This window comes from Falco rusticolus, chromosome 1 (genome assembly GCF_015220075.1).
Source record: "Falco rusticolus isolate bFalRus1 chromosome 1, bFalRus1.pri, whole genome shotgun sequence".
Classification (NCBI taxonomy): Eukaryota; Metazoa; Chordata; class Aves; order Falconiformes; family Falconidae; genus Falco; species Falco rusticolus.
Genome location: NC_051187.1, coordinates 80,897,130 through 80,921,023, shown reverse-complemented (window position 1 = coordinate 80,921,023; position 23,894 = coordinate 80,897,130). Strand labels below are relative to the sequence as shown.

General features: G+C 43.3%; 2 protein-coding genes across 2 annotated transcripts; one reads left to right on the top strand and one right to left on the bottom strand.

Moving 5' to 3' along the window:
• Window positions 1–943: 943 nt before the first annotated feature.
• TMEM129 (transmembrane protein 129, E3 ubiquitin ligase) lies at window positions 944–16,977 on the bottom strand. The gene is given in 7 exon segments (XM_037386758.1): window positions 944–5,284; window positions 12,976–13,135; window positions 15,517–15,548; window positions 15,551–15,735; window positions 15,738–15,779; window positions 15,782–15,991; window positions 16,685–16,977. Coding segments are annotated over 7 exon segments (1,083 nt in total). The 5' UTR covers window positions 16,890–16,977; the 3' UTR covers window positions 944–5,035.
• A 4,819-nt stretch (window positions 16,978–21,796) lies between these two features.
• LOC119151356 (transforming acidic coiled-coil-containing protein 3-like) lies at window positions 21,797–23,496 on the top strand. The gene is given in 6 exon segments (XM_037395224.1): window positions 21,797–21,818; window positions 23,041–23,118; window positions 23,121–23,165; window positions 23,168–23,211; window positions 23,351–23,438; window positions 23,441–23,496. Coding segments are annotated over 6 exon segments (333 nt in total).
• Window positions 23,497–23,894: the final 398 nt, after the last annotated feature.

Genomic DNA, 23,894 nt, shown 5'->3' with positions numbered 1-23,894 from the left:
CCGCCGCCCCGGCGCCGCGGGCCCCGCTGCCCTCCGAACATGGCTGAGGCGAGCCAGCCGCCGCTGCCCGCCGAACATGGCTGCGCCCGCCGCCTGAGGCAGCGCGCACGCGCGCCGTTCCTGCCGGGCGGGGCGGCCCCGGCGCATGCGCACCAGCTCCGGTGGGTGCTGGCGCACTGTTTGGGGCAGTGCTGCGGGCCGGCAGCGGGAGCGGGCCGGCGGGGAGCGGGTTTTACACGGGCAAGGCGCGTCCTTCAGCCCACGCTCCTGTGAGGCGGCGGGGCGCAGCTTCCTCAGGCCGAGGGCACCGTTTCCCTCACAGCCTCCCCGGCGGCTGGTCCCCCAGGCCCGCCCCGCCCACCGATTACCTCACTCGTTAGCCAAGGATTCGGTTTTGGCCGAGCCAGGCTCCTGCTAGATGTGACGTGAATGAGCTCAGCAAGGGGAGTCGACAGGCTCCACAACTTACGCTGGAGAAATGTCCCCCACATCTCATCCTGCTACTGAAATGCACTGCCTTCTGTAGCCTGGCGCTTGTCAGTGCATCGAAGCAAGGCCACAATAAAAAAGTTGTTTTATACAGGATATCTCACCACTATAGGCCACCGCTCCCCTGGAAAGACAAATTTCTAGTCATCACCCCTGCTGATTTCATGACATCCAGTGTCAATCCCTCCCCCTGCTAGTTAGGGAAAGTATCTTTTTTTCCTGGGATACATACATCAATTTTTACACACCTCCTTTCATTTGTGCAACACTCTGCGTTCAGGTTACAGTAGGAAAATTCATCAAAGAAGGAATTATCAGGTGCACCTTCAGAAGAATTAAGTCCTCATTGTATTCATACATTCTAAGCTAAATTCTGGTAAGTCAGACTGCATTCTACCCACATAAAATTTTTACTGGTAAACATAACTTCAAAATGAAAACCAGAAGTCTTATATAAAATCAATTGTATTTTTATTCAGCTCTTCAGAGAATTTTAAGATTAACTACATGTATTCATTAAGCCTTTTCCTTAAAGCCTATCCAAGTAATACTGTCCATTTAAAAATAGGTAAGCTATCCAGGTAAAAAAACCCCAACAACCAACCACAAATAACCAACCCTGCGGTGTATCTTTGGAAGAAAATGCTTGCAATGCATGTAAGAGCTTGAATATTTGTATCTCAAAGTCAAAATTTCTTTAGAAATGGTACTCAGAACTTTAGTTAGTTATGTCTTATTGAGGTTTAACCTGACTAGAACAGTACATAGCTGCAGTCTATCAAGTTTCAACACAATAAAAATACTCATACTGAAGAGATCACATAATAACCTGGTATTTTGGTTTCAAGCTATAGCAAACCTCATGGCAAACAACTGCATTCATATCATGGATCCAAACCAAATCCTGCTTGGACAAAATGCCTTTTTTGGGTCAGCAAAGTATGTTAACCTAAAAAATCAACAGATATGTAACAAGTTTTGCTACTATTTTCCGGAATGCTACAATTACAGAAAGAGCACAACTGTGCAAATAAATAATACAGCCACAGCCCATGTTTTCAGAAACATCTGTTCAGCTGCAGCACACAGGGAAAGTTGGGCTATACATGTATACACACATATGGGGTATTTATACTGACACTGTGCACCCACATATAGATTGTCGTATTGTAATGACATTACATTTATATAACATACTTCAGACTACTAACATTGCCTACCCACAATGTGATGTGGAATTCAGTGACATGGAAAAGCAACACTAAATCACTAGTAATTCAAGAAAATTCTTTAAGTATTTTAGCGCATCACATTACTTAGTTCATTTTTTTCTTAGAAAAATGCTGTAAAAAGGCTGATTCTAAACCCTATCGTTATGTTTGAGAAACATATCAAGATTGGATGGGAGGTAATGTATTTCTTTTTACTGCAGATGGAGAGAGATCTTCTCTAGAAATAGCCCTATATGTGCATGTGGTTCTTCAGGTGATGACCTGAAACTACCATGTAGAAAATGCCTGTTCTTGTACTCTGTTCTTTTCACGTTCAGTGATTTATTCAAGACAAGTAATATATCACATGACTGTGCTGTGGGAGAGGTCACAGTTTCACCTTCTACTGTCTCTAAGAAGAATACATCACATGCATTTTTACAAGTTGGTTCTCTAACACAGCCTTTAAGAAGCTTACAAACTGTGGAGGCATGCCAGGTTACTTTGAAAATTTAAACTTGGGGAAAAAAATGCTTGTTTTAAGGGATTTAAGCCAGGCACTGTTATTAACATAAATTGTAATTTTATTTTGGTAATTATTACTAAGTTTTCTAAGAGGCACTTCTGTGGATAGAGCACTACCATTAAAAGATGCAAGAGCATTACACACTTATGACTGTTACTTTGTCATACTGTTATATTGGCAAAAGAAGTAAGATGAATAAAAGCAAAGGTCCACTGAAATGAAAACTTCCAATCAATTAAAAGTAAACTTCTGTAAAGAACAACTCTACTGCACAAGCAATTAAGAGACCAAAGCTCTTACTACATGAGATACTACTGGCAACTGAACTACTTTTCTTGTATAAAACCACCTGCAACCACAAGTATCTATTATCTCAGTTTCTCAAGGCCTTTGTGATTTTAACTTTACACATCTTTACAATAAATATTTGTATTCCAAACAGGAAAAAAGCTGTAGGAATTGAATGACTGTCAATGGCAAAACAACTCCAAAATCCTATCTTCTCTTCTGCAACTATTTCAAGGACCGGACCACATACCTTATCTGTGACACATGATGCAAACTTGCTAGAAGTAAATGTTACAAAATACTTATCTGTAAAGGCTGTTGTGTAGTGAGGAGGTGTATGTCAGATGACACTACCCGGGCCCTGGAAGAATCTTCCAAAGGTCAAAAAATCCTGAAGAGGCCATTTCAGACTTCCTAATAACTTTCCCACAGATGTACTGGAAAATATTTTAAATTCAATCACTGATCAGTTCCTTCATTTTTTATTAATTTTCAGACTTATTAACAAATCTGTCTGAAACTCAGGAACTCAATTAAATCCTATTCAGTTGAAGAGGGACATACCTCTCTAGATCTTTTTGAGAAAAAGTGACAAAACCATACTACCAGTCTTAATGTCAAATTTTCAGTCTGTACAATCCAAACCAACAGGTACTGAAAAACAGAAAAATCACCCTTATTAATAGGTAGTATAGGTAATTGCATAGTAAATGTATATGTAACAACTGAGATATGCTCAAGCAATTAGCATCCTTAAACCCAAACAGTTTGGACTTTTTAAGTGTATGACTAAAAAAACCCCACAAACAAATACTCAACACCAACAATAGAACATATATAGTTCTCCAATGACGCTGTCAAATCTGTTCTCAGTTCCTTATCCCTCTCCAAAACATGGCTTGCAGCCACATTTGTAACCATTTTCTGGCTGGCTGGCTCTAAGTGCAGTTCAGCATCCTGTAGCTAGGCTGAGCCTCTAATCTTTCACGGTTGTGCTTCCAGTACTTCTACCGTTTTTAACATCCTGCCACCTATTCCTGCTCAAAGCAGTTGCCTGTCATGGTAATCAAGACATTTTCATGTAATCACTGACATGTCACCTACAGTAGTGATTTACTGATAAGATCCATCTGATCATGCAGGTAGGAGGTATTAGGGCTTTTATTCTCCTATAAGACCAAAGCTTTAAAACATTCCTTTCTCTCACTATCTGACCCACCTGTCTGCCTGAGGTTACTACCCCTCTAAGGTGGACAACCCAAGCAAGCAAATACCTGCATCTCAGCCCCTGCTGTGTACAGGTCAGTGTAACAACTCACACATTCTCCAACAGCTCAAGGATTTCCATCAAGCAGTATGCCAAATAACTGTTCATTGAAGGGTGTGATGGATAGCTAAAACACTAAGCACTGCATTTGGGTTTAGGAGTAGGGCTTTCTTAAATGTATGGAAATGCTTTTATTGTAATTTACAAATTATTCTGATGCAGATCAGATCAAGAAGTATGCATCAGACCCTATGAATATTAAAACAGTGACTACTGCTTATGATCAGTTTTTGAATTGCAAACCTGAAAAACTTCTGTTAATGATGGTTATTCTTCGGGTATGTAGCATGGCGACTTAGACCTTTGTGATCCTGGCATCTCTTTCAGCGGAAAGGTTACCCCTCAGGAAAAGCTTACAGGCTTTGGAATAGCTGGGCATTCCTTCAGAATATTTAGATAGTTCAGATGTTTGCTGCAATCCCTCCAAAAGTATAAAAAAAGCCCATCACCTAAAAAGCATCGAAATAAGCAATGTAGCTCCTGGAAACTGATAGATTTAACGATGCATAGCATAACCATGTAGGTAGATGGCATATTTTTCTGAATCCTGCTGTTGTTTGAAATAAATGCATCCATCAAAAAATAAGCTAGAGGCAGATTAATGGAATAAAAGCTCCCTATAGGAGTTTTAAATCTTCAAGGATTAAATTCCTTAACCTACAGAAACCTATCCCCTTCATAAGTGTAGGGGACCAGGAGAAGGAATACAACTGGTATAGTTTGGTGAACACTTGCGAAGATTAGTAAGAACTGTACAAATGTATTAAAGAAAACCAAAAGTATCAATGAAGTCTAACCAAAGTAATTTTCTCAGTTAGCCCTTTTGCTGAAGAGTCAAAACCCAAGTTAAACTTAAAAATTGAAAGAATTTAACCTACGTTAAAACTTGAAAAGAGAATAGTACTGAAAATATAGAGGGATACCCTTATCCATCCAAGATATAAGAAAGTCAAAATAGGGTTTAAAAAATCCCAGTAAGTACAAAAAATGACATCTGGTGAATAAAATCCCAAGGAAAGGTAAAAGTGGAGAGGAACTGAAAAGGTTTACACCTTTTTCAACACTGTAAAAGAAAGCTTTGGAGTCTGCACCCCAGTAGAATATGAAGTCTCAGAAAACAATCTACAGCGCTTTCAACCAACCCACTATGAAATACATTCAAATTAAAAAAGTTAAAACATACCCAAGTGTTATTCATCGTATTATGCAAACATCTAAAATGCAAAATTTGGCTCGGCAAGTTGGACAAGGCACTTGGCTTGACAGCCAGGTCTCTGGGTGCTGCTGATCCTGTCGACTCGCAAACCATTTGCCCATGCAGGTGAGGCACCACATGGGACGACAGTAGCATTGCTGGCATTCCCCTTCATTTGGCTCCTGGCAGTTCTTGACGAGCTTGATGTTAGCGATAGTCTGCATACACCCTATGCATGGCTCCAGCTCCTAAAGGAGGAGAAAAATGTCAAAATAATGAACTGCACAGAATGGTTTCTGTTACTGCTTTTCAAAGGCTTTTGGAAAATTATCTGTGCACAGGCATAGCAGGAATCTGAGTTGGGCAGAGCCTCAAAGCAGAACTGCCCCATCAGAAGACACCAAATGGTTTCCATCTTCACAGCAGTGTTTTATTAGAACACCCTCTAATGAATGAGAACAAAATACCTCTTTAAACAGAAAACTGAAAACTGCTGCATGAGACTGATTAAACAAAAATGACTGGAAATAAACATCTCTCCCTCTGAAGAGCGCCACCTGTTTCCAGAGCACAGCAGCCAGAGCAAGGTATGCAAGTAGCCCTCCTTATCATTCAGACATAGTATTTTTCAAAAAGCATACCAATATAAAGGACAATAAACAAAGTAAACAGTTCTTACCATTTATTACAGCAAATGGCTGTTCTTGTCTTCCGTCTTGGTAAGTAAGAGGCATAAATAACAGAGGAAATTAGGGCTTTACTGAACACAATGGGCGCTCATCTTGAAGAACCAGAAATCCACTTAATTTTTCTTGGCTAATATTAGAATAATTCATATTTCCCTGAAGTTAATTACGCCACACAAACTTGCAGTTGCATATAGGAAGATCATCTTGCTATGAAGTGATTTACAATTAATAAACAATAATTAGCGTTTCCCATGTGTACTCCAGCCCATGCTCCCCAAGAACTTAACAAAATTCAAAAGACAGCACACTGAACAGGCACGGAGACCTGAATACTATTCATACCACTACTGGTGTAACAAAAAGCAGCTCTGCTTTGTGATCTCTAGTTCCCACCTCCACTGTCTCTTCCCTCATCAGCTCAAGTGTCTGTTCAACCACACTGGCAGCTTGACTGTGGGGCGGATCCAGATGAAAACTAGTCATCTTTCTTTGCCTCTTTTAACCTCAATTACTTCCCCCAACCAGGTTCATTGCAGGCAAAGTCTTGTGTCAACATGGGGACAAGGAGTGTGCAGGAAGCAGGACTGCTTCTTTCAGAGGCTGTTATCAGCTTTAACTTAGGAAATTAGGGCTTATCTTAGTTTTTCGGCAGGAAAAACTCTTAGCATAGAACAGTTAAATAACTTTTTTCACTTATTAATAGAGCTCCAGAACAGGGAGGAACCCCATGCTGTATTTTTAATGTCTGTATCATAACTTCTGATGTTATTTATCACTCAATGTCATACCAAAGTTCAGTAGTTCAGCTGACATTTAAATGTGTCACTAATTAAAAGCCCTGCAAGAAAGCAACTCAAGTGAATAGTATCTTCTATTTTGAACATTTCTTTTTGCTGTACGCTGGCACTGCAATCAGAACAAACAACCACATTATGTGCAGACATATCTGATCCAGTTTTTTTTAGCTAGCTCATGTAACCATATAGTGAAGACACCATATAAGCTGCATGACATTACCAAAGATATCAACTACTCACTACATTAGCTGAAACATCTGACACACTGCAAAGTCACCAGAACCAGTTTTATTAGTTACCTCTGGTACACTGAACAGTGCTCTACTCACACTTCCAAATGTTGAACAAGTATAGTAATGACCAGGTCTCCGTGAATATTACTGAAGGTAGGACTCTATGGCGTTACTGACAACTAAAGCAAGATCCAGTTAAGAATAATTCATTTATTTCAGCAGAAGATCCAGCAAAATCTGGCTGTCTAGAAAAGCAAGCTGTAATGCAGCAAACTGCCTAAAGAACAGGCATTACAACTGCGATTCTAGCTCCCCATAAACTTTCTGGAAATATAACCTCACCATTTCCAAATAAAATTTTAATGGAAATTATTATAGGGGACTTTCTTCCACTATGCTGTTTCTCATGTCTTAAAAATGCAATGCTCATGATACAGTTCATCTCCTCACAGAAGGCACAGAAGAAGCTGCCAGAACTGTATTTACTGCATGTTTACTGAAATGGAAGGTAAGCCCTGTGACAGAGGCACCCACACTGACCGACTGAACAGCATTTTGGTTTAGTCTTCACGGACAAGGAGACCTGACTACAGTCAGTCCTGCTGTGCAGACCTTGAGAAATTGTGCTAGGCCATGTCTTCTCAGGAGCTGATGGTGCCAGCCTGAGCTGGAACTATACGAAAATAAAATTGCCACAGCTGCACACCCTCACTGGAGGGGAGTGTGACTACCAGTCAATCACTTTATGCTACAAATATCCATAGCTCCCCCACCCCCCCCAACCCTGAGTCCATTAAGCTCTCCTGTAAGGCAGCGGGCTGCACAGTGGTGATCTCCCCTTAGGCAGGACGCCTCTCAAGGTTACTCCTTAAGGTCAAGAGACTCCTTACCCAGCATCTCTTATCTACAATGAAGTAAGACATTTTATATAAGATCTAAAGCATACTGTATACAAACTAGCTTAATTATTAGAATTGTAGTAGGTCACGGGGTGTCTGACTGCTGTTTGATTACCATTTAATTACTATTTAATTACTGTTTTATTCTTTTTAAATAATCATTGTTTAATAACTATTGTTTGCTCATAATATAATCATTGTTTAATAAAACTGGTTAACCCCACAACTTCTCTTAATAATTCACCTGCAACAAGGATTGGCATAGTCAGCATTAGGGCGGGCTCAATCACTGACTACTTATGGAGGCATGGGATTAGCCCTTCGCTGAAATTTTTGGAATATTGGGCATGTGAAAACTGGGATAATTGGAATAAGATAGAGGAACAGTTAAACCTCACTAATGGGAAAATGAGAGACGGTAAAGAAGAGGAAATAATATGCAAAACATTGGAAACATGTTTGGAAGCAGCCTGTCAGTATAAGGAATGCAAGGAAAGGGAAATGCAAATCTTAGAAGATAAGGTTGAAAGAAAGCAACAAAAGAAAAAAATCAGTTTATTTACAGCCAATTACTATTTTACAATAATGCTTGCTTGGCTCACAAATATATGTAAAAAGTCCACAGATGTAAATAAAGCCCAATTTGAAAGAAAATGGACAACCTTTTCTTGCTAGGAACTTGAGAGTCCTAATTGTGCTGGCAGTCTGTAATTGCCCTCATACCACTTCCTTTGTGCACCTATACGAATCAAAGAATATTTTGGGTTGGAAGGGACCTTAAAAGATCTAGCCCAACTCCCCCTGCCATGGGCAGGGATACCTTCAACTACATCAGGTTGCTCAGAGCCCTGACCAATGTGATCTTGAATGGTTCCAGGGATGGGCGTCTATCATCTCTCTGGGCAACCTGGTCCAGTGTTTCGCCACCCTCATCATAAGACATTTCTTCCTTATATCTACCCTGTTTCAGTTTAAGACCATTGCCTTTTGTCCTATTGCAACAGGCCCTGCTAAAGTCTGTCCCCATCTTTCTTACAACCCCCCAGTAAGTACTGAAGGCTCCAATAAGGTCTTCCTGGAGCTTTCTCTTCTTCTCTAGGCCGAACAACCCAGCTCTCTCAGCCTGCCTTCATAGGAGAGGTGCTCCGTCCCTCTGATCATCTTCATGGGCCCCTCTGTGGACCTGCTCCAACAGGTCCATGTCCTTCTTATGCGGGGCCCCAGAGCTGGATGCAGTACTGCAGGTGGGCTCTCACCAGAGCAGAGGAGCAGAATCACCTCCCTTGACCTGCTGGCCATGCTGCTTTTGATGCAGTCTGGGACACAGTTGGCTTTCTGGGAGACGAGCACACATTGCTGACTGGTGTCTGGCTTTTCATCCACCAGTACTCCCAATTCCTTCTCCTCAGGGCTGCTCTCAATCCATCCAGGAAATCAAATGAGTTTTATATTACTGGCATTTGTCACCTCCTGGATTTGCTCCTTAAGATGTTGATATCTCCCTAACTTTCTCAGCCACTGCATCAGCAGTGATGATGGGTTTACTCTCATATCTAACAGTTAAGTCCATCACAGAAGCCTGACCTCTCTTGACAAGTATCATGTCAGTTACATAATTAATTTTGATGGTCTTTTAAATTGGCTCCTGAATATTACCCGTTCTTTCTTTTTAGCTTCCTCTGCCAAGGTGGTTGTGTCTCTTTACTCTAGCACCTTGAACCACAGCGCAATATCCAATACGGAAAATGTCTCACTCTCTGCTTGACAATGCCGTTTTAATTAGTGTGTCCCTGCCTTACCTCTTGCCAAAGCTCTCTTGTGGGTAGACTTTAGCTCTTAATTGTAATTCGGTGATGAGCTTTCTGTGAGGAATATCCCTATAATATTAAATCCAGTTATTACTAATTTTATCCTTGTCAAAGTTGGTAATCCCATGGCCTTGGGATGGCAACTTGGTCCCAATTCAAAATTCCTGCTTTCACCAGTCACAGGGTCTCAGAAAGATGACCTTCAGAGCAGACATCTCCCATTCCAAGACTGGTTCCCCACTGCCCACAGCTTCTGAGATTGACATGACTGCTCAGGGGTCCCAGTAGATGGCATTTTCTCTTTATCACCACCTGCCATAATCTATAGTTTTTCAGACTCTTTCTCTATACCAGGGGTCCTCAAACTACGGCCTGCGGGGCGGATACGGACCCCCCGGGGTCCTCAATTCGGCCCCCAGTATTTACAGAACCCCCCGCACCCCCCACCAGGGGTTGGGGGGGAAACCAAGCAGCCGCAGATGACTGCCTCCCACTTCATCCGCAACGCCGGCCCCCTGTTAAAAGTTTGAGGACCCCTGCTCTATACCTTCTTGCCAGACAATAGATCTTATAGCATCATCCAATGACTGTGTGATTCCTGACAGTCTATGGGCCTGCACACTAGGAATCCATCCAGAGAGGCCTGGTAATACCCGCCCTCCACACCAAGTGCTGGAATACAGGATGGCATCACAGGTACGTGCAGGCAGATGTAACCAATCCTTGATGGCCGCGTGAATTGCCAGATCAAGGGTCTTGTAGGCATGTGGCTTTCACACTGGCTTGGTCTGCTAAGTAAATCAATCACGAGATAGTGTATCTGTTCAAGATGTCCACTTTCTGAAAAAACTTCAACAAAGCCTGCCCAATCTGCTTTAACCATTTGTTGTTTTTCTAGTACTTTTGGCTTAGATATTCTAACCCACGGCCTCTATACGTAGTCCCAGGTATTTTTCCAAACTACTTGGATCAATCATATTGAGAAGCATGCCATTTACTGTCTGTGCCAGACAGTCATTAACTGTGTAGAATCCTTTGTAGGCTGAATGTAAAAGGCATGGCACTTCTCCCCTTGTGTTTTGAGGCTTGTTAGATTGCAGGAAGACCTCTAGAATTTAAATATTTTTCTGCATTCCATCTCAAGATTCACTTCATAGGACCAAGCCTGTCCTGCGAAGACTGCTAGGTAGATCTATCCTGGCTACTAAAAGATGTAAGCAGTCCAGAGTATCCTGCCAAGACTTGTGTTATTCTCCCTTTCCAGTAACAGTACTGGAAATGAGACTGGAATGCCTCTCTTGGAGATAGGATTGATCATCAGAGGAATATTCATCCTTCTCACAGGAGGTAATTATCATCAAGATGGACCAGATCCGGTTTACACCTCGACAAGCCCGGTGCACAGGGTGGAGGCCCTCACTTCTTTTATTTGTGCGAAACAATATGGTAACTGTAGTACATTCTGCATCATCCATGTTTAAAATTGATGGAAGTACAGGGATATTGGGGGGAACCAATAAAAACCTAACAATGACAATTGTAAAAGCAAGTAAGAATCACCTTATTTCTGTTACACTAGGTGACAAGAATCTCTATTGAATGTAATGTGACAATTATGCAAAGGAAAACACCTACATGATCATCAAGAAGATAAATCAAACTCAATCAAAAAGCAAAGTAGGCTGTCCTCATGCCCAAATTGTATTATTAGTTTCCTCTTTAATGACCCAACTATAGAAGCAGTGCACCTGTGGACAGATAAAGGGAGAGAGAGTGAAAATGGACTATCCCTAAAAGCATGCTGCCATCTACTTCCTGACCTCACACTATGCCAACAACTGCCGCTACTACCTATCAACCTACTTCCCTATTCTATTATTCCCACAACTGACCAAGCTACGTATCCACAAATTTCTGTGACTGGACCCCTACACTAATAAATGTACAGAACAGGAAGAAGTCATATTTAACCTGGTGTGATCCCTGAAAAGGGTAAAACTGTCCATATATACTAATCCATGTAAGAACACTTTGGAAAGACTTAATTGTTGATAGAAATCTTACCCATAATGTGATCAATCAATCAAATGTGTATCTTCATAACTTTGTAAACATTACTGGATGTGACTTCAATTGCACAGCCCCAGTGACACTCATACGTACTGTTAAAGGAAAACTATACACTGTATCAAAGACAGTTTTACCTTTTCTCATCGGAATAACTTGACACTGTTTCACAAGCTACTTGAAACATAAAGACTTACAGGCCTTATTACAAAAAGTACAACAACAAAGCAAAAATGCAGTAACTGTACATCGCAATAGAGAAGACATACTTCTCTGCATACTAGGAAGAGTGAAGAAAGATGGGGAACATCACTGGTAGGAAACCCTACTATGATGGTCTCCAATGGCAACAGATGTATTGAATGCCAGGTTACATCCTGTAGTAATAATGTTTGCCTTCCTGATAGTTTGTTTTGCTGTTACTGTCTTTTTATATATTTGAGTCTGGGTTTTGGACCAATCGGTGTATCTCATTATAAAACATACACAGTATCTTGCTACTGATTGTATGGACCTATCTTATAATCAACTTACTTTTTTTTTTTTCATTTGTCACTTAACCCTCCAGTAGACAACATGATGCTATTACTGCCTCGTATTTACAGCACAGAGGCAAGAGATGGCTGTACCACCACTCTGTGAAGCAAAGTGAATTGACCGTCATCACGGGTGGAGTGTGAATGGATGCACCCACCATGACCAACTGAACAGCATTTTGGTCAGCCTTCACGGACAAGGAGACCTGACTGGAGTCAGCCCTGCTGTGTAGACCTTGAGAAACTGTGCTAGGCCAAGTCTTCTCAGGAAGGTAGGGAATCTAAGCCATGTCTTCTCAGGAGCTGATGATGCCAGCCTGAGCTGGAACTAGATGTAACTAGAACTGCCATGGCTGCACACCTGCACATACAACAAAGGGGGGGTTGACTATGAGTCAATCATTTTACACTATAAATATCAGTAGCTCCCCCGAGCCCACCGAGCTCTCCCTAAAGCAGCAGGCTGCGCAGTGGTGATCACCCCTTACGTAGGATGCCTTTCACGGTTATTTCATGAGGTTGAGAGATATGTGGACCTAGCACCAGTTATCTACAGTGAAGTAAGTGACATTTTACATTAGATCTAAGCATATTGTATACAAGTTAGAAGCTAGCTTGATTATTAGAAGTGTAAAGTTGTAGAGTGTTTGACTGCTGTTAATTACCATTTAATTACTTTTTGATTACTGTTTAATTACCATTAATAACAATAATTTAATAAGTATAATTAATCATCATTCTATTTTGGCTTAGACTTAATAAAACCTTTGGGTAACCCCAGAAGAATGATTTCTCTTAATAATTCCACCTGTGACAGCCTCAGGCAAACAGTTATCAATTACAGAGTAATCACAGGCTCAACTATATTGCAAATATATTATTACAGGCTCATATGGATAGAAGGTCTCACCTGAGTGCTTGGAACAGAATACGTCTGGTTAATTTCCACCAGAGATGTAAAGGTTTCTAGAAATAAGTCACTAAGGCTTTGATGGATCACAACATTAGCTGCATTGATAATAGGAGCACGGAGCTTTTCTCGGAGCTCCCCATACTCTGTGGAGTTCAACCTGAAGAAGAAAAGATGGAACAAAATGTCATCATGATTATCCATTCAAATACCTTGATAGTACGTTGCAGAGGCTAGCATCAGAGAAGTGAATCCCACAGAAAAGCTATTTAGTCAGAATATAAGTCACATACTAACCAGAATAAATACACAGCAGCATTTTGTTTTCTTTTGCTGTTTAGTTTGCAGTTATATTAGACAACAGAACACGCTGTCCTCCTTCATATCCCTGTCAGACTACTGACAAGATATGCCAGAGATTAACTAAAACATCATACAAAAATAAAGGATGGCTTTTGAAGTAATCACCATGAACAAAAGCAACACAGGTACATAAATAATGCATTAACTGTAAAGTATTGCACGCACAACTTCGTCCACCTTTTAATGCCTACTTACTTAAGACTATATGTAGTTTATAAACTCCTGAGGACAGAAATCAGAGTTATGTCATGTGGCACATATCACAAGGCGATACAGTACATGTAAGCGTCAGAAGAATGTCAATCTGTATTAGTTACTGTGATTTTATAATACAGGCTTAGATGAAACCTGAAATTTCACAAAGGCTACAAACAGCTGCTGAATGTGACTTGCACTCTGATTCAAGCCTGTATTAAGTTGCGTTTCACACTAGGTTGCTTCTGCTGAAGTCTAAGTAAGGCCCACAGACCTCAAGTGGCATATGAAACCTTGTGCGACCCTTTAATGACACATTACTGTTGTTACCCCTTTTTACTATAACAGTTTTAAATGGTAGATTCAGAAACTCCCCAGCTCGATGTTTCCATTCACTAAACAGCTTTCATGGAGAAGCCCTGGGAACATCACCCTGAAATTCCTCGTTCTTCCTACCACTCACTGACTGGATTCCAGTACAATGCAACGCTGGCTTAGCTTTAGCTCCCGGTGGTCTCCATTGTTTTAACTACTATAGGATAATGTTGTTTGTTAAAAGAAGCTATCTGTGCAAATAACAGAGACCTTTCTATCCTGAGGAAAAATTCACATTGAACACATGGGACCATGTGGCCTGCCTGCACAAAAATGTTTTCTTCCAGAAACACCCACTGTATCTAATTCTGATTCTGGATATATGCAATGATCCTATATCCTTAATAGGGGAGTTTTTTCCTATGGCACTTAAATCCTCTATGACTGCATTCTAGCAGAGGTTTGCTATTTCTGACACATCTTATTATAAGAACTTTGAAACACTGTTTCTCAGTGCTGTTCTGTTTAGCAACAAAATATAATTTTGGGGGTTTGGATTTTTTTTTTCCCTAAAAGGACTTGTCAAAGCCACCATGATTTTTCTCAGCTGGAGATGTAGTTTTATCACTCTGGCACTGAAGCACTTGCAGAAGAAAATCATTAGTTGTTTGATACTTATTTGGTCACCACTCTCACAGGTCTATAAAAGTCTCTTCTTTTCTTAGGATTGTCATGCTTGCCTTAACTAACCTCTCGTTCTGAGCTCTGTTCACCTGGATCTAACAAAACCACCTCTATGCCTTCTTTATGCTTGCCAGGACCCCTCTGCTAACCCACAAGTCTGGTCATATGCCTACTTTCAGTTAACTAGTAAATAAATGCTGCCGATGTACAGATTTACAGCAAACAGGTATTCAAATGCCTTTTCAAATATATAGTTTTAGGAGCACCAACGTGGCTTTGTGTAGTCCTTTTAATGACACAGTAACAACAGACTTTAGCACCATTCTACTCAGTTACGGGTTTCTGCAGTTTGTACTTTTGCCTAACTACACAGAGAGACTGCTGAAAAGAATTTCATGGGCCCTTGGAAAACAAGCCCTAACAGTTCACAGCACGTTTGGCTATGATTTACTGCTACAGGAACACATACATCAGAATGGATCAAAATTACTTCCTTGCTCTGAGGGCATTTGGCTTGCAGTAGCTCAGCGAGAAACTCTTCTGAGCAGTGACAAAACTACGAGTCTTGAGCAGAAGAAACGAGAGTGTCATGGGTGAACAACAGCCAGTGTTAGACAAATAACTATTTCTCTCCTCCAAAATTGTGAAGCGCAAAGACTCTCCCTTTCATTCCTGTTCTCCATCTTTCACCTGTTTTCTAGTTACTTCTTTCTGCATCCAGTACATCCTCTTAAGAACAGATTCAAACAGGGAAGTCCCTCTGTTAACTATTGTGCATTCAATACTGCAGGTGTGTGAATCCTTATAAATAACCCTTTCTTCACTGCACCGAGTGGCAGAACTGCACATAAACATCTTGAACACCAGACAGGGAGCAAAACCTGGAGAAGAGACGAGACCCAAGAAGTCTTTACATCTGCCACAAAGCACTTCATTAGCACCATCAGACGGCATATATATAATATAATTGTATAGTTGTTTTACCGGATATCAAATGCCTTCACGTAGGGATTAAATACTGGCAACACGGCATGGTGAGGAACTGCACAGGCATATTTGAGTCTGGGGTGAGTTCATGCTGTCTGGAGTCTGTCACAGTCAAATGAATGTCCTGCTGCTGGGCAACATGTAAACAGTAGGTGGTCACTTTAATCACCCATGTGTCCGTAACAATCACCCTCGCTCCTGGGGCTCCAGTAGCAATTTGTCGATTCTCCTAAATTCTGTATTGATGGAAGAAGCTACTCCCTCCAACCAGACTGTGGGAGAGCATGAACAGCAAGTGTTCGGGCTAACGGATGATTATTCCAACCTTTCCGTGACCAGTAATACGCCAGGGCACTGGTGACTGCTGGAAAGAGAACAGCAAAGAAGAAGAAAGTTTTCCATCCTTTTGAAGCCAGGTAGAAAAAGCAAAGATGTTTTTCAGGTGCAGCAAAGCACATACCAAGGTAATAACCTGCAAGGAAAAAGACTTACTTTCAGAAAGCAATTAAGTACACACATAAACACATACCCCTGAATCATACAGCTATCTAACCAATGAGCTCACCTCCAAGAGAGCTGTTGTACTTCCAGATGACAACTCAAATTCAAGCCTCTTGTCCTAAGCAATCGGAGGTAAATTCTTACCTGCCACTGATTTTTACCAGAATTACATAGCTATATGAAGCTGATTTGAATTTGCAGGTTAAATAAAATTACCTGTAAGATGCCACTTTTAACAGAATTATATACTTAAAAGGAAGCCAATTTGAATTTGCTGGTTGAATAAATTTACCTGTAAGGTGCCACTTAGTTTTAGCAGAAGTATATGGCTAAAGGAGCTGATCTGAATTTGCTGGTTACATAAATGCTATTCCTTTGTAACTGCATGTATGCTGATGCAGCCAACTAGTTACAAAGTCTAGGGTATATGCTGCAAAGAAGCTTGAGCGACAGTAAAACCCTGCATTTCCAATCTGTGTAGCCTGATTCACCCACACCTGCGTGCACCCAACACGCGGACTCGGGTGAAGAACACCGGGCACAACAGGTTTCCGAGCGCAGGCTCACCCAGCAACGGGCTCGCCTCTCGATGCAGTCTCCCCGCTGTGTCTTTGCCCGTGGGGACCCCCCCCGGCCCCCTCGCCCGCCGCCGGCCGGGGCTCACCCAGGGGCAGGAGGGAGTGCGCCAGCAGCGTGCCGGTGCTGCGCCGCAGGTGGTACTGCACGAAGGCCGCGTCCTCGCTGCCCAGCCAGGCGGCCAGCAGGCTCTGCACCGTCAGCCCCGCCGAGCGCACCTCGTCGGGCGGGAAGACGAAGCAGACGGCGAACACCAAGTAGGCCAACGTGAAGGTCACCGCCGGGCTCTCCATGCTGCGCCCCGCCGGGCACGGCCCGCTCCCACCGCGGCCCGACCCGCCGCCGCCCCGCGGCTCCCTGGGAGCGGTAGTTCCCGCCTCAGCCCCGGATGGACGGCGCGGCCGCTGCCAGGCTGGCAGTTCCGCCGGGGCGGGGCGGGGCGGGGCGGGGCGGGGCGGGGCGGCGGCGCGGCCGCGGGAGCCCCGGCCGGGTCTGGTCCCTCCCGCTGGCGGGCCTCAGGCGCGGAGCCGCTCCGCCCCGGCCGTCCCGGGGCGAGCCCCCGGGGCCCCGCTCCCGCTGGGGACTGGCTGGCTGTCTCACCCCGTCTGCCCAGGGCTGGTCAGGGCTCGCATCTCCAGCGGCCAACCCTCCCCGTGGCCTCACGCCTTACAAACCTCTCAGGTCATGCTTCACAGGCCTGGCAAAAGAGACCAATTCCCATGATCTTCAAGGTCTTTTCCAACCTAAATGGTTCTACAGTTCTGTGATTCTAAATGTAAAAGAACTGCAGAATGAGGGCAGCATCCTGAAGTTGGCAATGGCCTGTTCCACTTAAGGGTCTGCAAAACCATTTTTTTCCTGGTATATTTTATGTAATGTTTTCTTCCCAGAATGATTGAGACAGGGATGTAAGCTCTTAAAGGGCCTTAAAGAGAGACAGATTTTAAGACACCTTTGTACACTCCTGAACACAGTACAAGGGAGAAGCCTGGACATCTCTGGTTGGTATTGAAGTACAAATAATAACTACTAACAGTCACAAAAATCACTATTCTCTTAGAAAGCAACAAACCCACTGCGTGCACCCTGTAAAACATAATAGCCATTATTTGTCTCTTAGAGAAAGGGGAAATTGCACAACTGGAAAGCACAGCAGAGGAAACAACATGCAATGTTACACACTACTGATGGGGAACTAAATCAATAGGAAATGCAGCCCACAGAATGCAAAATTTACACTGGCAGATGGCTGATGTGTAACTGTTGTTGATGGACATGAGGAATCCAGTGACAGTGGAATAAAACAGTTGCATCAGTAAAGTTATGCCTGGATTTTGGGCATCTTATTTCATTCTGAAAGACGTCATTGTTAGCAAGTTACTGTTTTAAACAATCGTTCATTGTTGCTGTCTAACGACTCAACAGTAAGGACTGTTTTTGCAGAATGGACTACGAAGTTCAATAATAAAAATCAGGTTGTGAAAGAGCAAGTTTTCTTTCTGTGGTTTTTATTCAGACAATTGTTGAAGCAGAATGACTGAGACGTGGATGTGCTTGGGGCTACAGGGGACCAGTGGGTTTATTGTGAGGGGCTTAAGAGAGGGTAACATGCTCTAACAGCTACATGAGACAGTGTGCAAAAGTCCTGAAGATGATGGAAGTTTATGTCGTTATTTATCATTCAAAATCTAACTGTGGACCTTCTTCCTCCAAAAGCTTTCCAGCTTCTGGGCTGACCCTACATTAACTTCTGTGTCAGCAACTTTCATTTACTTTAAGAAGTCTTAATAGTATCAACACTATTTCATGAACTCAGCACAGGACTGAGTGTTAGGGAACATTCCAAGTTTACTCATATTGACCTCTTTATGAAGCTTGTGTAGGCCCCCCTGACACATACCTCCATAGCAGACACCTACAAGAATAATACTGGAGTCTACATCTCAAATTCTGGCCCAGTCTTGCTTTGCGCAGAAATCAGAGTGTGCATAGCATGCAGCACTGAGAATGGGCAAGTGCCTGCCTGGCTGCCTGAGCAAGGTGACGGAGAGGCTGATGCCCAAGATGCATGCTGGTGTTTGTGAAAATCCATATGGGGCCTTTAGGCACTTTGTCCCAGCCCTCTTATTTTGGTTCCTTCCACTGCAAAAGGGTTCGAGTATTAAGAGTTCGCATTTCTAAAATTTCGTGCCAAAGGGTGGCATTATTTACCTCAGAATTTGCAGACACAAGTATCTGCTCCTAGAGACAGTTAATGCCTGTGGGGCCCGATCTTGAACTAGCAGTAACGCCAGATACGACACATGGTTCTTCCCGAAGAGCACAAAACGCGTAGTTTTTGACCCAAAGCCAGTACACGCTTGCCCGAGCATGGGTCTGAAGCAGGACTGCGCTGCGGACCGCTAGCAGGCAGAGGCATTCAGCCGCCGTTCCCGCCAGCGCCACGGCGATGCCCTGCGCACTACACTTCCCAACATGCCTCGCGCGGGAGCGCACTCCCGCGAGGGCTGATCAGCCACGAAGCGCGGCTGTCCCGCCTCCCTGCAGGACGCGTTTCTGATTGGCGGGCGCCTTCCGAATGACGCTTCCTCATTCGCGGGCCGTGGCTGCCGTTGAAATTTGAAATCCTGTGACGGCTACCGAGCGGGTGCTGCCCGGCGGTGGCTTCAGCGGTGGGGAAGGTTGAGGCCGCCAGGACCCGCGTACCGCCTCAGCCGAGCGTCCTGCGGGCTCGGACCTGGGCCCCGCCGGCAGGTAGGGGTCCTCTGAGGGGGTGTGGGGAGGGGGCTGCTCCCATTGTCTACGGAGCTGTGGGCTGCCCCACTGAGTTTGGGAGGGGGCACACAGCCTCGGGACCCCCTCTGTGAGCAGCTTGGGGTGGTTGGATCTGGGGGGTGAAGTGGGGGCCGGCGCGCGGACCTCCCTTTGTGAGCTTGGGGTGGTGCGGGGCTGGGGGGACGCACACACAGGCCCAGGCCTTCCCCGCCCCCCCCCCCCCCTCCCCCTTTGAGCTTGGGGTGGTGCGGGGTCTCAGGGACACTTGTGAGCTTAGGGCTAGGAGATTTGTGGGAAACTTTTGTGAGTTTGGGGATGAAGTGGAGCTAGGAGCTGGGGGGTAACGGAGGGGGCGGGGGGTGATGGAGTGGAGCTCAGGGGCTCCTCAGGAATTCGGGGGTGAGGTGGGGCTCAGGAGGACCTCGGGAGCATCTCTGTGTGTTTTGAGGGCGATGCGGGGCCGGGTGGGCGCTCTGAGGGGATATACGCGGGCACTTCTGTGAGGCGGGGGGGACTCCGGGGCCGAGGGAGGCTCTGGTAGCCTAGCGGCTGGGGGGTGTTGGGGGGGCTCTTGTGGCCTGGAGAGATTCGGGAGCACTGGGAGCACCCGGTGAGCTGGGGGGCTGCGACAGGGGCGGTTTGGGCTTTTTTGTTTGGGTTTCTCTTGCGCCTTAAAGCACGGCTAGGCGCACTGATGGACAGGGGCGGCGCTGCCCGGCCTCGCCGCTCCCCCGCTGCCCTGCCCGGCCCGCGGAGGCCCTTCACCGCCGACTCCCGCCCCGAGCGGCGCCTCCGACTCGGCCACTGAAGGCCAAGGCCACCTTTTGTTCCCTCGCAGCCACTTGCAGGCCCGAGTGCCTGTTGCGGGGGGTACCGAGGCCGGCTCGGCTGGGGCTCGGCATCTGCTGCCTCCCAAGCTTGGTTTTGGCTAAAGCTGCTGCAAATTCCCCTTCCCGCACTGGTGTATTGAGAGTCGGGTGACTTCTGTAGTCGGGGGAAGGTCGTGAATATGAAAGAGTCGGTTAACCAGACAGATTTGTTCTGAGTTGGAGATGTTGCACTAAAAAAAAAGTAGTCAGCTTTGTGTCACTCTGTATGGAAATATTCACAGCCTATACTAAGTTACTTTGTCAGTGAGCAAGTGTCTTGCATCTTGGCTCCTGGCGAAGTTCAGAAGGGTAATTAAGTAGAAAAATTCCATCTTTGCCCTGAATGTTCAGTGGCACGTTTCAGGCATTAGTCACCAATTGGTGTTTTGAATGTTGTGCCCCAGTGTTCATGAAACAACAGGTAGTTGCTATGAAGCCCTCAATTTACATACAACAGGTACCTGAGGCTTAATTATCTGATGTAATTGAATTTTATGTCATTCTCAAATACAGAATGACAGACTGCTGCTTGTGTGGCAGATAAATACGCTTCTACAACTAGGAGCAGGTTCATTTTTTTGAACTTTGATAGGCCGTAGTGGAAACTTGCTGCCTTTCACAACACTTGCATGCCTTAGACACTGACCACTTCAAACACAAAAGATGTCTTGAATAAAGCTTCCCTTTCACTTTATCACAGCTGCTAGCTAACAAATTTTTTAAAATACAATTTAGATCAAATCTGATTGCAAATATCTTAAATGCTGAATTACTTGCAATAATTTAATCTTAGAAAGGAGGTTTTGGGGGTTTTGTGGGTTTTATGTTTTGGATTCAGTATCTAAAATGCTGGGCAAAAGTGGTGTAGGTATATGGTGTCAATTTACTGGATATTTTAATGATCTGAATCTGGTTTAGCAAGGTGTATGAGTAGCTCAATGACAAACCTGCAAAAGTATCAAAACAAACCTCCCCTGCTTATGAGGCTTGTTTTAGAAGGTGTTTGACAACTTTGTCCTGTCCTTGGCTTTGTTTCTAAAGTAATTACAGTAAACCAGCAACAGTTTTTAAAGATTTACCTTGACCTGTTGTCTCATTTTAGTTTGGAATGAAGGAAAGCAATGAAGTTCACTTCAAGTTCTAAAAGTTGTTAATGGAAAAATGTCTATGTAGAAATAACTTGGGCTAAAGTATCAATATGATCAAGAATAATGGAGGAATGAAGAAATAGCTAATACAGGCTTGTTTGCTTGCCATTGCTTTTGTAGCCATTGTTTGCATTCCATTACTGATTAGAAGGGCTGTTGTCAGGCTTGCAGACAGAGCAGCTAGTTCACCTGGACAGTATGAAGCAAATTTTCCCATAAGGATTATTGTAACAGTTGGAAACACATATGGAGGCTTAAATACAGAAATTTGAATATATCAGAGGTATATGAGACTGAAAAACATAATTTAAAAACTTTCAGTGGGAGTGTTGCTTATTACCTCTTATGACAATGAAGACAATCATTTGAGGTCTTCCTCGGCTTATTTCCTGGATTAATCTTGACTACATGATGGAGGACAGAAAACAAAGTAAGGATTAGACTTCTGGTCAAGTTGAGCATTTGAAGATCACTTGGCATGGTTATTCATTGCAGAAAGCCAACATCTCCACTTGATGATGCTGATTATCTTGCAGAGGTGGTACAAGATAACACATCAGTTCTTATGAAGGAAGTGCTTTGTTAACAGTTTGTCAGTTAACTAACTGCACTTCTCAGGGGTCATACTTCATGGACAGTGATTATGCCTTAACAGGCCTTCTGTGCTCTGGTACTTTTGGTGGGGGTTTGTTTTTGCTGTTTAAGAAACAGCAATAGCATGCACTGAATATTAATGTTAAAGCTTTAAAGAACTGCAAAGGCTCCAATGGGAATGAAGGCTGACAGAGTTAAAGTACCTATATGTGCTGGTTTGCCTGGCATATTTGAAATGTGTGCCTTCTCCAACTTATGTTCAGTCCGAATCTTAGTTGTGATGCAGGCTTTATAAGTCCTTCACACTTGAAATACTAGTAAGATTTAATCAACCTCTATGGGTCTACTAAAGCTTGTGCATGTCCAATGCAAGAACAAAATTAAAGAAATACCCTTTTAATTTTATTTTTCTTCTGATTTGCATACAGTATGCCTGTGCAGCAAAGGTTCTCAAGTACTGTGTCTCTTACAAAAGCAGCACATGCCAGACAGTGTAGGAAAATGCCAAATGATTTTATTCAGAGCTCTGATCCTAAACACACCCTAACTAACAAAGTTTGGTTTTCCTGTTTGCTGATGTACAATGTAGTAATGAGACAATATGAACAAAATGGAGATTACTGTCATCTGCCCCTTGCAAAAGCTGTCATTTTGCGTAGCTAGATGCACTATTACAAGATGCATGACTATGTCACTACAGGCTTTAAGGGGTCGGAAATGAAAAAACTTGCCAGATGGTAGAGTTCCCCTTAAAGGATGGGCAGCTTGATTAGTAGGATATAATGTTAACTGTGGAAAGTGTAATATCAACAATTAACTTCTCAGATGTCTAACAAAGCAGAAGGCCTATGCAGTGCTGTGCTTAGATGCTTTTCAGGGTCTTTTGAAATATACCTTTTCATATGAAAATATTTAGTATTTCTAAAACTTCTTTTGAAGCTGTTAATCTTCGAGAGCAAGTGGCAGGCTTCCAACTTCTTAAACTATCTGAAAGTGCATCTGGCTGACCACACCTCTCATTCATGCAGATGTTATATGTGTTGATGTTCTAGAATGAGTCCTGCAGATTTTAAATGCAGAAAATGGAGAAAATGGAGCAAATGTCAAGGATGACCTAACAGCGGAAGACTCGGGCTTTTCTTTGCACCAGAACCTACAGGGAGACCTTCTATTCTATGCCTGTCCCGAAAGAAAACTTGCCACGAAAAAGTGTGGCAAAAGCTATGAAGGTAAGGTAAACTTGTGCTTTTGTGTTGATTATGTTCTTCTATGATCTCTGCTACTGAATGCATGTGTTTATTTGGAGCTTGAAAATACTGTGGTGTTCATGTTCTACGTTTTTTCCTCCCCTCCACCCCTTTCTTAAAGGTAACATTTCAAACTCCTCTAAGAGATCCTCAGACTCGAAAAATCTTAAGTCCTGCGATGGTGGACAAACTTGACACTACTTTCATGCTTGTGATTGTAGTGAAGCCTTGGTGGATGATCTTTTAATCTGTACCTGTCAATGTTGAGTAAGTATGTATTCACCACTGGTAGTACTAGCTATGTGGAACACACTCAAGTGACTTTTTCCCCGTTATAAACTGCAACAAATTAATGTTGACTATGTTGACACCTGATGCGCTTTTTTTAAAAGATAAAATTTTCTCAAAAGTAATGGCAATTATATTGATTGTAATATTGAATACTGAACTCTAACTTCTCAGTAACTGGTTTCTTAAAGCTGACTTATGTATAAATAGCTTAAGGGACACCTTGGGCAGAGAACACGAACTTTCCTACGGTAAGGTTTTCATGTGAGACTACAACTACTCTGAAGCTAAACCTTAAAATTTCTTCTCTTGTATGTTAAGTACAGTTTTATCTCTTAAGATTTTTTTTTTCTCTATAAGGTAAATCTTCTGAAGGG